The 15,217-nt window shown below is 41.2% G+C and overlaps 1 protein-coding gene across 1 annotated transcript in view; it reads left to right on the top strand.

The window, feature by feature from the left end:
- Positions 1-6,741, top strand: part of maptb (microtubule-associated protein tau b) — a 13,465-nt gene extending 6,724 nt beyond the window's left edge. Inside the window, 9 exon segments of the mRNA XM_054607825.1 lie at positions 359-390; positions 4,773-4,830; positions 4,921-5,000; positions 5,368-5,517; positions 5,602-5,683; positions 5,909-6,018; positions 6,471-6,577; positions 6,579-6,636; positions 6,709-6,741. Of these exon segments, the coding sequence (XP_054463800.1) occupies positions 359-390; positions 4,773-4,830; positions 4,921-5,000; positions 5,368-5,517; positions 5,602-5,683; positions 5,909-6,018; positions 6,471-6,577; positions 6,579-6,636; positions 6,709-6,741 (710 nt within the window).
- The last annotated feature ends 8,476 nt before the right edge of the window (positions 6,742-15,217 follow it).

Genomic DNA, 15,217 nt, shown 5'->3' with positions numbered 1-15,217 from the left:
TAGAACACGTGCTGCAGCATTCTGGATCAACTGTAAAGATCTAAGAGACCTATTAGAGCAGCCTGATAATAAGGAGTTACAGTAATCTAGAGGTAACAAATGCATGAACTAGTTTTTCTGCATCACTTTGAGACAGGATTTGCCTGATTTTCGAAATGTTACGTAAATGAAAAAAGGCTGTCCTTGAGATCTGTTTTATATAAGAGTTAAAAGACAGATCCTGGTCAAAGATAACTCCAAGGTTCTTAACGGTAGTGCTGGATGCCAGAGCAATGCCATCTAGAGAAACTATATCGTTAGGTTGTCATGGAAACAGGTCTCCCTGACCTTTGACCTCTGCTTCATTCTTCTTATTCAGCTCTGAAGGAACCTGCAGAAGATGCTGTGAAGGTAAAATAGTTTTTTTGAAGATGATGTTGATGTGGATAAGTCCTCTATACGGTCCTCTATACGGTCCTCTATACGGTCCTCTATACATTCCTCTATACATTCCTCTATACATTCCTCTATACGGTCCTCTATATACATCCTCTATATACGGTCCTCTATACGGTCCTCTATACATTCCTCTATACGGTCCTCTATACACATTCCTCTATACATTCCTCTATACATTCCTCTATACGGTCCTCTATACATTCCTCTATACATTCCTCTATACGGTCCTCTATATACATTCCTCTATACATTCCTCTATACATTCCTCTATACATTCCTCTATACATTCCTCTATACATTCCTCTATACATTCCTCTATACATTCCTCTATACATTCCTCTATACATTCCTCTATACATTCCTCTATACATTCCTCTATACATTCCTCTATACATTCCTCTATACATTCCTCTATACATTCCTCTATACATTCCTCTATACATTCCTCTATACCTCTATACATCCTCTATACATTCCTCTATACGGTCCTCTATACATTCCTCTATACATTCCTCTATACATTCCTCTATACATCCTCTATACGGTCCTCTATACATTCCTCTATACATTCCTCTATACATTCCTCTATACGGTCCTCTATACATTCCTCCTCTATACTATACATTCCTCTATACGGTCCTCTATACGGTCCTCTATACATTCCTCTATACTTCCTCTATACATTCCTCTATATTCCTCTATACATTCCTCTATACATACCTCTATACATCCTCTATACGGTCCAGTCCTCTATACATTCCTCTATACGGTCCTCTATACATTCCTCTATACATCCTCTATCTACGGTCCTCTATACATTCCTCTATACATTCCTCTATACATTCCTCTATACGGTCCTCTATCCTCTATACATTCCTCTATACATTCCTCTATACATTCCTCTATACATTCCTCTATACGGTCCTCTATACATTCCTCTATACACCTCTATACATTCCTCTATACATTCCTCTATACATTCCTCTATACATTCCTCTATACATTCCTCTATACATCCTCTATACATTCCTCTATACATTCCTCTATACGGTCCTCTATACATCCTCCATTCCTCTATACATTCCTCTATACATTCCTCTCCTCTATACATTCCTCTATACATTCCTCTATACGGTCCTCTATACATTCCTCTATACATCCCTCTATACATTCCTCTATACATTCCTCTATACATTCCTCTATACATTCCTCTATACGGTCCTCTATACATTCCTCTATACATTCCTCTATACATTCCTCTATACATTCCTCTATACGGTCCTCTATACATCCTCTATACATTCCTCTATACATTCCTCTATACATTCCCTCTATATTCCTCTATACATTCCTCTATACATTCCTCTATACATTCCTCTATACATTCCTCTATACATCCTCTATACATTCCTCTATACATTCCTCTATACATCCTCTATACATTCCTCTATACGGTCTCTATACATTCCTCTATACATTCCTCTATACATTCCTCTATACGGTCCTCTATACATTCCTCTATACATTCCTCTATACATCCTCTATACTCCTCTATACATTCCTCTATACATTCCTCTATACATTCCTCTATACATCCTCTATACATTCCTCTATACATTCCTCTATACATCCTCTATACATTCCTCTATACATTCCTCTATACATTCCTCTATACGGTCCTCTATACGGTCCCTCTATACATTCCTCTATACGGTCCTCTATACATTCCTCTATACGGTCCTCTATACATTCCTCTATACATTCCTCTATACGGTCCTCTATACGGTCCTCTATACGGTCCTCTATACATTCCTCTATACATTCCTCTATACATTCCTCTATACATTCCTCTATACATTCCTCTATACGGTCCTCTCTATACGGTCCTCTATACATTCCTCTATACGGTCCTCTATACATTCCTCTATACATTCCTCTATACATTCCTCTATACGGTCCTCTATACGGTCCTCTATACATTCCTCTATACGGTCCTCTATACATTCCTCTATACATTCCTCTATACATTCCTCTATACATTCCTCTATACATTCCTCTATACATTCCTCTATACGGTCCTCTATACGGTCCTCTATACATTCCTCTATACATCCTCTATACATTCCTCTATACATTCCTCTATACATTCCTCTATACATTCCTCTATACATTCCTCTATACATCCTCTATACGGTCCTCTATACATTCCTCTATACATTCCTCTATACATTCCTCTATACATTCCTCTATACATTCCTCTATACATCCTCTATACATTCCTCTATACAGTCCTCTATACATTCCTCTATACATTCCTCTATACGGTCCTCTATACAGTCCTCTATACGGTCCTCTATACATTCCTCTATACATTCCTCTATACGGTCCTCTATACATTCCTCTATACATTCCTCTATACATTCCTCTATACGGTCCTCTATACATTCCTCTATACATTCCTCTATACATCCTCTATACATTCCTCTATACATCCTCTATCATTCCTCTATACATTCCTCTATACATTCCTCTATACGGTCCTCTATACGGTCCTCTATACATTCCTCTATACATTCCTCTATACATTCCTCTATACATTCCTCTATACGGTCCTCTATACATTCCTCTATACGGTCCTCTATACGGTCCTCTATACATTCCTCTATACATTCCTCTATACATTCCTCTATACATTCCTCTATACTTCCTCTATACATTCCTCTATACGGTCCTCTATACGGTCCTCTATACGGTCCTCTATACATTCCTCTATACTCCTCTATACATTCCTCTATACGGTCCTCTATACATTCCTCTATACGGTCCTCTATACATCCTCTATACTATACATTCCTCTATACATTCCTCTATACATTCCTCTATACGGTCCTCTATACATTCCTCTATACGGTCCTCTATACGGTCCTCTATACGGTCCTCTATACATTCCTCTATACGGTCCTCTATACGGTCCTCTATACATTCCTCTATACATTCCTCTATACATTCCTCTATACGGTCCTCTATACATTCCTCTATACATTCCTCTATATACGGTCCTCTATACGGTCCTCTACATTCCTCTATACGGTCCTCTATACGGTCCTCTATACATTCCTCTATACACATTCCTCTATACGGTCCTCTATACGGTCCTCTATACATTCCTCTATACATTCCTCTATACATTCCTCTATACATTCCTCTATACATTCCTCTATCCTCTATACGGTCCTCTATACATTCCTCTATACGGTCCTCTATACATTCCTCTATACATTCCTCTATACATTCCTCTATACATTCCTCTATACATTCCTCTATACGGTCCTCTATACATTCCTCTATACGGTCCTCTATACATTCCTCTATACATTCCTCTATACGGTCCTCTATACATTCCTCTATACATTCCTCTATACATTCCTCTATACATTCCTCTATACGGTCCTCTATACGGTCCTCTATACATTCCTCTATACATTCCTCTATACATACATCCTCTATACATTCCATTCTCTATACGGTCCTCTATACGGTCCTCTATACGGTCCTCTATACATTCCTCTATACATTCCTCTATACATTCCTCTATACAGTCCTCTATACGGTCCTCTATACATTCCTCTATACGGTCCTCTATACATTCCTCTATACATTCCTCTATACATTCCTCTATACATTCCTCTATACATTCCTCTATACATTCCTCTATACATTCCTCTATACGGTCCTCTATACATTCCTCTATACATTCCTCTATACATTCCTCTATACGGTCCTCTATCTCTATACATTCCTCTATACGGTCCTCTATACATTCCTCTATACATTCCTCTATACGGTCCTCTATACATTCCTCTATACATTCCTCTATACGGTCCTCTATACATTCCTCTATACGGTCCTCTATACATTCCTCTATACATTCCTCTATACATTCCTCTATACATTCCTCTATACGGTCCTCTATACATTCCTCTATACATCCTCTATACGGTCCTCTCTATCCTCTATACATTCCTCTATACGGTCCTCTATACATTCCTCTATACATTCCTCTATACATTCCTCTATACGGTCCTCTATACATTCCTCTATACGGTCCTCTATACATCCTCTATACATTCCTCTATACATTCCTCTATACGGTCCTCCTCTCTATACATCCTCTATACATTCCTCTATACGGTCCTCTATACATTCCTCTATACGGTCCTCTATACGGTCCTCTATACATTCCTCTATACGGTCCTCTATACGGTCCTCTATACGGTCCTCTTGTGCGTCGGACTGGGATTGTACCTGTCCAGGTAAACCTCCTTTTGTTTCAGTCCTCCAGGTCAGCAGGGGTCACCAGAGCTGCCAAGCTGATCTCAGCCAAGAGTTCAGGTAAAACACTACACCAGTTAAACTAGTAACACCACTTCAACCAGTCTGACCCAGCTAACCTGTCTGTCTTTGCACCTGTCTGTATGTCAGAGTCAGTAGACGGAGGTAACAGTCCAGGAAGTCGTTCTCCTGCCAGTCGATCCTCCACTCCAAACAGAGACCTCAAGAAGGTAAGACTACCTGTCTGTCTGACCCTCTGTCTGTCTGTCATACCCCAGTCTCACTCCCTGGTCTTCTATCTGTCTGACTCTTTACTATAGCCGGCCTGATCTTTGAGGTTGATACTAATATCTGAGAGTTTGAGTAGTACCAGGTAGTACTGGTAACAGTGATGTATTGTATTCTGATGGTCTTGAGTCCAGCTACTGACACCAACAGGAAAATGATGCAGACCTTTAGTACAACTACTAATACTAGAGTACTTCAAGTACTAAAACTCCACAAGTGTTCCTCAGTTTCCCTGGTTTCTGTAAAAGTCTTACAAAGTTTTAACCTGCAGAACCTCTTTAACTGGTTAAACTGGTTGTGATCCTGTAGGTGGCGGTGGTCCGAACCCCCCCCAGGTCTCCTGTCTCTGCTCGGGGACGGACGCCCCCCCTCCCCTCCCACCCAATGCCCGACCTCAGCAACGTGAAGTCAAAGGTCGGATCCACGGAGAACCTCAAACACACTCCTGGGGGGGGCAAGGTATCAAACACACACGTTTAACTGTTTTACTCAAAAAGACTGACAGTTGCTTACTCCTACCTGTGTCTGTCTGTCTGTCTGTAGGTTCAGATTGTTCATAAGAAGTTGAATCTCACCAGCGTGGCATCAAAGTGCGGCTCCAAAGACAACCTCTTTCACAAACCAGGTAACTCTCACGAGTTTGAGTAGTATCAGCTTGTACTAGAGCACATAATACACACTCAGGTGAAGGTTTGTCTACATACTATACATTATGTACATTTCTCAGTAGTAGATAAGAAGCATGTTTTATATCCATACTTTGTACTATCATGTATATAAATACTGCATTTATATTGTGCACTATGTTGTACTTCATGATATATTGAAGTACTCCTGTGTGTTGTGTCAGGTGGAGGGAAGGTGGAGATTAAATCAGAGAAGGTGGATTTTAAAACTGTTCAGTCTAAAGTGGGTTCTCTGGAGAACATCACTCATGTGCCAGGAGGCGGGAAGAAGAAGGTACATGCTAACAACATATCAATAAAATGCTAAGAGCATGTGACCCAATCCTGACTGACTGCTGTAGATATGAATACATTATAGACGGTTTTTGTTTCTATAAACATCTTGTTATTTTAAGGATTCAAGGGCTCAAGGCTGGTTAGCCTGAGTTTTCATTAGCATGTAGTAGACTGGGTTGTCCTAGCGTTGTTAGCTTAGCTTTCATCCACAGAAGCTGATTGGCTCGTTTACATGATATAGAGAACTGAACTGTATTTCACTGTATTATTTTACACCTCATATCTCTACATAATATATTTACATATTACACATTATGTTTACACTGTTAAATATGTTCTATGTAGCTTTGTTTGCATAGTTATTAACCGTATGTTATTAATAACGTGTTCATAGTTTGATAAGGTTTAGCTAACGTCAGGTGTGATAGCGTTTGATTGGTGTGTTGACAGATTGAGAGTCAGAAGCTGACCTTCAGAGAGAGCGCCAAAGCTCGTACCGACCACGGTGCTGACATCATCGTCCAGCCTGACTCCTCCCCTCCTCACCTCAGCAACACTCCCCCCCCAGAGCCCCGACGCTGCTAAAGCTCCGCCCCTCAACACCCTGGCAGACCAGGTGAGAGATTTACCTGTATCCACCGAAAACCCAGTGAAACACACATTAATGATGGACCTCTCTTCCTGTCAGGTGACTGCCTCCCTCGCCAAACAAGGCCTGTAATTGGATGACCCCGTGCCTTCAGACCCCGCCCCTCCTGGTACCAAGGAAACTGCATGATGGAAGAAAGAAAAAGAAAAAAAATCATCATTCTGCCTTTTTCCTCATGACCTTCATCTGATATCATCCACTCAGGATTGGGGGGGTTTGTTGGTGAGGTGTGGTGGTGAGTTCACACCAAATGCTAAGTTTGTTCTTTAGTGTTGCCGGCGCCAAACGCTGCTCAGAGGAGAGGAGGCGGAGCTCCACGTAGACGCTCACGTCGTTTTTAAATGTAGTGGGGGTCACCGATACGCCGGGAGACGTATCGGTGACCCAGAGGCCAGAGGCCCTTGGGGAAATTTGCATATCCTTCCATTGGTGTCATTTTAAGGATTTCATATGTGAGGCGCCGCATGAAAAGTTTTCTTGGCGTTTGGTTTGAAAGCACCGTTAAACTTCAGGTCATCCACAGGAACAGCCAATCACAGCTCAGTCAGCCAGAAGGTCAGGTAACACACAAAGCAACACTCAACGATGCCGTTTCCTCCACAGACCCATCCAGTACGTGGTTAGCCTAGCTTAGCACAAAGACTGGAAACAGAGGGAAAATGCTAGCCTACCGCCAGTGAAAGAGCAAATTACTGACCTGAAGTAGTTTTAACACTTCAGAAGAGGCTAGACTAGCATACCTCATGCTAAGCTAGGCTAGCTGTTTCCTCTTGCGTCCATTATTTTTGCTAAGTGAAGCTAGATGTATCCTCGTCTCCAGTATTTGTGCCAACATAAGCTAGCAGTTTCTTCCCACTTCCAGTATTTGTGCTAAGCTAGGCCAGCTGTTTCCTCTTGCGTCCAGCTTTTATGCTAAGCTAGTAGCTTCCCCATGCCTCTTGCCTATGTGCCAAAAGGGGATGAAACATGTTTCTGTACCGGATGAACGGAGGTGAATCCTGGATTACATCCAGGAGGAAGTGAGGAGACCTTTGGGTCCTTAAAGACCAGATGGAGCTTCACACCTTTTAGGATGTTCAACTCTCAGGTAAAGCTGAACGGTAAAAAAAACAAAACGGTTTCCTCGTTAGAAAAAGACTTGGATAAAGAAGTGACATCACTTGACGACATGTTGACATTCATATATACACACATTCATAAACAGCAGGTTGTTTGTTTTAATAACAGATAATAGATATGAATGTCAGTCTGAGGAAACATCATGTCTCTGGGTAGGTAAACAGAAAACATGGGTTCAGTTTTTAGTCTTGAGGGTTCCAGAGAATGGAGAACATTCTCATCCAGCCTCACTGATGACTCGTCTGGTTAGGGTCCAGCTTCCTTCATCAAACCCTCCAATCACTGACAGTCTCTGATGTCACCTCTCTCAGCCAATCATGTCTTATGTGCTCCTCAACGCCCCCGCCCGACCAATGCAGTCTGATACCAGGTGCCAAAACCATGTTGTCTCTGTGCTTGTTGGCTGTTCAAGTGATTTGTACCAATAAAGTTTCTCTTGGATCCAACCCTGTTGTGAAATTACTTGTAATATATATAGATAGCTAGATAGATCTCAGAAGTGGGCTGTGCATTTCACCCCTAGGCCTTCAGTGATGTCCTACACAGTCCTACCTGAATGAATCCACCTCTTAATACCATCATTAAGACGCCATGGCTCGAGAAACTATACATTTTATTATATTCCTTTATTGATCCCCATGGGGGAAATTCAAGTGTTACACAGCTCAACTACACAGACACTAAATACACATACTATACAACTACACAGAAACGCATTATAACTGGGCGTTGCATCACCTTAACATAGTGGAGTACAACAGAGTTATATTAATATTTCCTAAGCATTTAAAATCAATAAATCCGCATTTACAATTAAGTGTTAAACTACCAGCTTTAAGATCGCTTGGATACTGTCAACACGTTACAATAAAAGGTGCTTTTAAGGGATTAGTCTAAGAAGTTGTATTAACACCAACAGTATGAGCTTTAACAAGTGTGTTCACTAAACAGCGTTCCATTTAAGGAATGTGACGATAAAGACAAACTATTCACTGAAAATAAAAGAATACAAACAAATAATTTGCATTTGTTCTTGAGAATATATTTGCGACAGTGGTGAAACTTTGATAAAGGTTAAACCAAAACAATTCAACAAGTCTCCTGAGTCCTTTCCCTGCAGGCACAGCTGAGCCAGTGTCACACATCATCTCTTGCAGAAGCATCAAGCATTTATTTTTTTATACATTTTATTTCGTTAATATTTATTTAATAAAAAAAATAAACAAATGCTTTGAACTCACCAAAACGACTGATTATTCCCAAAACACCTGCTTATTTGAACACAAAATCCATCCTAGCATCCTCGCGAGGAAAGCTATGAAATGAAGAGAATAGATATTGGGGAATAATTTAATACATATTTGTGGAAAAAATATATAATTTATATTCTGTTGATGTTTAGGCCAGCAGGGAAGGCCTTGCTGGCCCGCCACTGATATACATACAGCGGGTAAAATAAGTATTGAACACGTCACCATTTTTCTCAGTAAATATATTTCTAAAGGTGCTGTTGACATGAAATGTTCACCAGATGTCGGTAACAACCCAAGTAATCCATACATACAAAGAAAACCAAACAAATAAGTTCAGAAATTAAGTTATGTGTAATAAAATGGAATGACACAGGGAAAAAGTATTGAACGCATGAAGAAAGGGAGGTGCAAAAAGGCATGGAAAGCCAAGACACCAGCTGAAATCTATCAGTGATTAGAAAGCAGTCCTGCCCCTTGTCAGTCAAATGAATATCAGCTGGTTCAGTCCCAACTGATGGCCTGTAAAAAGGTGTCTCATTACCAAGGTGTCACACAAGAAACATCTCATGATGGGTAAAAGCAAAGAGCTCTCTCAAGACCTTCACAACCTTATTGTTGCAGAACATACTGATGGCATTGGTTACAGAAGGATTTCTAAACTTCTGAATGTTCCAGTGAGCACTGTTGGGGCCATAATCCGGAAGTGGAAAGAACATCGTTTCACCATAAACCGGCCACAACCAGGTGCTCCTCGCAAGATTTCTGACAGAGGAGTGAAAAGAATTATCAGAAGAGTTGTCCAAGAGCCAAGGAGCACTAGTGGAGATCTTCAGAAAGACCTGGAATCAGCAGGTACAATTGTTTCAAAGAAAACAATAAGTAATGCATCAACCGCCGTGGCCTGTATGCACGCTCACCACGCAAGACTCCATTGCTGAAGTAAAAGCATGTTGAAGCTCGTTTAAAGTTTGCTGCACTTAGACAAGCCTGTGAAATACTGGGAGAATATAGTCTGGTCAGATGAGACCAACATGGAACTCTTTGGATGCCATAATACACACCATGTTTGGAGGTCAAATGGCACTGCACATCACCCCAAAAAAACCAGACCAACAGTGAAGTTTGGAGGTGGAACATCATGGTGTGGGGCTGTTTTTCAGCATACGACACTGGCAAACTTCACATAATTGAAGGAAGGATGAATGGAAAAATGTACCGAGACATTCTTGATAAAAATCTGCTGCCATCTAGCAGGATGATGAAGATGAAACGAGGGTGGACATTTCAGCAAGACAATGACCCCAAACACACAGCCAAGGAAACTCTCCACTGGTTTCAGAGAAAGAAAATAAAGCTGCTAGAATGGCCCAGCCAATCACCTGACTTGAATCCAATAGAAAATCTATGGAAAGAACTAAAGATCAGAGTTCATAGAAGAGGCCCACGGAACCTTCAGGATCTGAAGACTGTTTGTGTGGAAGAATGGGCCAAAATCACACCTGAGCAATGCATGCCACTAGTTTCTCCATACAGGAGGCGTCTTGAAGCTGTCATCACCAACAAAGGCTTCTGTACCAAGTATTAAATACATTTCAGTAAGCGTGTTCAATACTTTTTCCTTTGCTTTCTAATTACTGATAGATTTCAGCTGCTGTCTTGGCTTTCCATGCCTTTTTGCACCTCCCTTTCTTCATGTGTTCAATACTTTTCCCTGTGTCATTCCATTTGATTACACATAACTTAATCTCTGAACTTATTTGTTTGGTTTTCTTTGTATGTATGGATTACTTGGGTTGTTACCGACATCTGGTGAACATTTCATGTCAACAGCACCTTTAGAAATATATTTACTGAGAAAAATGGTGACGTGTTCAATACTTATTTTACCCGCTGTAAGGTGAAAGTTCTACTTCAGCAGTGTCCTGGATATATTTATAACTATACGCATTTATTATATCCTCGTTCAAATGTCTTTATACTAGTTTCATTACATACAGTACCAGTCAAAAATTTGGACACACCTTCTCATTCAACTACTTTGAAGAATCTAAAATATAAAACATATTCTGGTTTGTTGAGCATTTGTTTGTTTACCACATAATTCCATATGTGTTCCTTCATAGTTTGGATGTCTTCAATATTAATCTACAATGTATAAAAAAAAATAAAGAAAAACCATTGAATGAGAAGGTGTGTCCAAACTTTTGACTGGTACTGTACAAACAACCTGTCATCAGGCTGCAGTATATAGGGAGCCTGTTTGGTACTAACTTTATGTAGCTACTTCAACTTAGAGTGTCCTCGGTCATACCGGCTACCGGGCCTTCTTCCTTTGGTTCTCCCTCAGTCGGATTCTGTCCTCTCCTTTAGGCAGTCTTCCAGCGCTCCTTCCAGCCATGTGCTCTCTCGCTCTCTCGCCTCCTCTTTTTCCTGCAGCCCTTAAGTCCTTCCTCAATCAGGTGGCTTAAACACTCACACCTGGGGGAGTGGTGAGGCATTCTGGGAGCTGCAGTTTGTAGATCGGCGGCCATTTTGTGGTGTGGCTGCCGATCTCCAAAGGGAATGTAGCACCCATCCACTACCTGGCCCCTTGTGATGCCACAATACGGATATAGTATTAGCATATATGCTACAATCCAAGTATTTGATATCTGTTAGCCTAAATATTAAATTAGATAATGAAAAGTAATATCAAAGGCCAGTCCATGATGTTTCAGACTTCATTTCTTTATCGCCATTGATGCAGTCACATCCACTGTCATGCTGAAGGAGGCTACACTCTGTCAAATCAATGTAAACTGAGCATGAATGAATACAGATTATTAACTTTTCCTCCTTTATCTTCTGGTAAAACAACATGCCTCCTTCCAATAATAATAGGGTATTTATTTGGGAGACAAACTATCTAACGATATAGTGACTGTAGATTACAGTGGTCTGTCCTCCAGATCCGACTTAAAGAGTCCTTAGATATCTGCTACCATCATCTCCTATGGAACCAACTTCCACTTTCAGTCCGGGAGGCAGAAACACTTACTACATTTAGGAGCAGGATTAAGACCTTCCTTTTGATAATGCTTAAAGTTGGGCCTGGTTCAGATTTATAGTTAGGCCTGGTTCAGGTTTATAATTAGGACTGGATCAGATCTATAGTTAGGACTGGATCAGATCTATAGTTAGGACTGGATCAGATCTATAGTTAGGACTGGTTCAGGTTTATAGTTAGGACTGGATCAGATCTATAGTTAGGACTGGTTCAGATCTATAGTTAGGACTGGATCAGATCTATAGTTAGGACTGGTTCAGATCTATAGTTAGGACTGGTTCAGATCTATAGTTAGGACTGGTTCAGGTCTATAGTTAGGACTGGATCAGATCTATAGTTAGGACTATAGGTTGGATCAGGTCTTATAGTTATAGTTAGACTGGTTCAGATCTATAGTTAGGACTGGTTCAGATCTGGTAGTTAGGACTGGTTCAGATCTATAGTTAGGACTGGTTCAGATCTATAGTTAGGACTGGTTCAGATCTATAGTTAGGACTGGTTCAGATCTATAGTTAGGACTGGTTCAGGTCTATAGTTAGGACTGGTTCAGATCTATAGTTAGGACTGGTTCAGGTTTATAATTAGGACTGGTTCAGATCTATAGTTAGGACTGGATCAGATCTATAGTTAGGACTGGTTCAGGTCTATAGTTAGGACTGGTTCAGATCTATAGTTAGGACTGGTTCAGGTCTATAGTTAGGACTGGTTCAGGTCTATAGTTAGGACTGGTTCAGATCTATAGTTAGGACTGGTTCAGATCTATAGTTAGGACTGGTTCAGATCTATAGTTAGGACTGGTTCAGATCTATAGTTAGGACTGGTTCAGATCTATAGTTAGGACTGGTTCAGATCTATAGTTAGGACTCTATAGTTAGGACTGGTTCAGATCTATAGTTAGGACTGGTTCAGGTCTATAGTTAGGCCTGGTTCAGATCTATAGTTAGGACTCCCCACTGACGTCAGGACAGCAGAGTCGCTGCCGATCTTTCGGCGCAGGCTGAAAACTCACCTCTTCAAGAAGTACTACCCTGAGCCTTCCTCGTAGCACTTATTGTATTCGTATTAGTTTGTTTCTGTACTTTTGCTCTGGCTTATGCTTTAAGATGCTTGTTTAAGAAAGGAGATGCACTTATGACTTCTGGTGACTAGTAGTTCTCTTGAATACCTATGTTGAATACACTTCCTGTAAGTCGCTTTGGATAAAAGCGTCTGCTAAATGACTGTAATGTAAAATGTAAATGTAAATGTAATGGTTCAGGTCTATAGTTACAGCTGGTTCAGTTCTTTAGTTACAGCTGGTTCAGGTTCATAGTTAGGCCTGGTTCAGGTTTATAATTAGGACTGGTTCAGGTCTATAGTTAGGACTGGTTCAGGTCTATAGTTAGATTGCACCCTTATGCTTAAGATAATGTCTACTGAGGTCTGCAGCAGGCTTTGCTGCTACACATAGATTTTCATATGCTTCTGATGCTTAGCGTCGCCGTTATACCAGACTTGGCGTTGGGTTCCGTTGGTTTGGGGGTTTTATGGAAGGTTCTCCCTGTTTTGGCTTAGTAGCTGCTTGGCCAATCCATGGAGCATTTTAAGAGCGGAGCTCCAGCGCCAAGTATAACTTTATTTCCATCGTTGCAATAAATGGATTAAGAATCCATGACGTGAGTGTTCCTCACTGAACTGATTGGTTGTTTGATTACTGATCAATGTCTTTTTTTGTTTATTTTTTTAACTAAGACTGAATGACCTCTTTACTAAAAGTATAAACTAAAACCAAGACACTATATTTGGACCCAGAGACCTTCAGACCCCTAAAGGATGTGGACTGAACCCAGACTTCTGGGGCTCCTTTGGGTTCTGGGGTTCAGTTTTTGTTCTGGGGCTCCTTTGGGTTCTGAGGCTCTGTTGGGTTCTGGGGATCCTTTGGGTTCTGGGGATCAGTTTGGGTTCTTGGGCTCCCTAAGGTTCCGAGGCTCCATTGGGTTCTGGGGCTCCTTTGGTTTCTGGGGATCAGTTTGGGTTCTGGGGCTCCTTTGGGTTCTGAGGCTCCGTTGGGTTCTGGGGCTCCTTTGGGTTCTGAGGCTCTGTTGGGTTCTGCGGCTCCGTTGGGTTCTGGGGTTCCTTTGGGTTTTGGGGATCAGTTTGGGTTCTGGGGATCCGTTTGGGTTCTGGCGTTCCGTTGGGTTCTGGGGCTCCTTTGGGTTCTGGGGCTCCTTTTGGGTTCTGGGGCTTCTTTTGGGTTCTGGGGTTCCGTTGGGTTCTGGCGTTCCATTGGGTTCTGGGGTTCCGTTGGGTTCTGGGGCTTCTTTTGGGTTCTGGGGTTCCGTTGGGTTCTGGGGCTCCTTTGGGTTCTGGGGCTCCTTTTGGGTTCTGGGGTTCCGTTGGGTTCTGGGGCTTCTTTTGGGTTCTGGGGTTCCGTTGGGTTCTGGGGCTCCTTTGGGTTCTGGGGCTCCTTTGGGTTCTGGGGTTCCGTTGGGTTCTGGGGTTCCGTTGGGTTCTGGGGATCCGTTTGTAGTTTCTTATAATGAATAAAGTCTTAAAGCTGCGTCTGTCATCAGGAGGTTCATCTGTTCATGAGTTTGGGTTTTTCTAGAACGTTCTGTGCTGACGGGTCTGTTCTGTGTTTCTCTTCACAACTGGATCCATAACAGCAAGAACAGATGAAGTTGTGATTAATCTGCGTGGTATTTATGTATTCATGGAGTATTTGTACTTTTGTCAGTGAGTCATTGAACTTGAGTGAAACGCTTCGAGCTGTAAAATGAAACGTGAGTCACTGAACTGAAAGAAACCGTTCAGCTGGTCTCACCTCCAACACAATGTTTACTTTATTACACATAGCAGAGTTTGTGTAGCTTAGCATTAGCTCATGTTAGCAGGTCTGATCTATAAACAGTGAGAGGAGTGAAGGTTCCTGTCATCTTAACCTCCACATCACCTCATATTAAATATGAATATCTATATTTAGATATATCTATGTATATTTATAAATTATATTTATATATACAGAACAGAAAGCAGACGTTTCTAGAGATATGCACGTGTTATTAAAAACATATAGACATGTTAAATACTTTAGAGACGGAATAAATACATTTAAATAATCATTTCCAGAATGTACGCAGCCGTTCAAAGA

This window comes from Anoplopoma fimbria, chromosome 11, assembly GCF_027596085.1.
Source record: "Anoplopoma fimbria isolate UVic2021 breed Golden Eagle Sablefish chromosome 11, Afim_UVic_2022, whole genome shotgun sequence".
Taxonomy (NCBI): domain Eukaryota; kingdom Metazoa; phylum Chordata; class Actinopteri; order Perciformes; family Anoplopomatidae; genus Anoplopoma; species Anoplopoma fimbria.
Note: the sequence above shows the minus strand (reverse complement) of the source record. Positions and strands in the feature narration are given on the sequence as shown.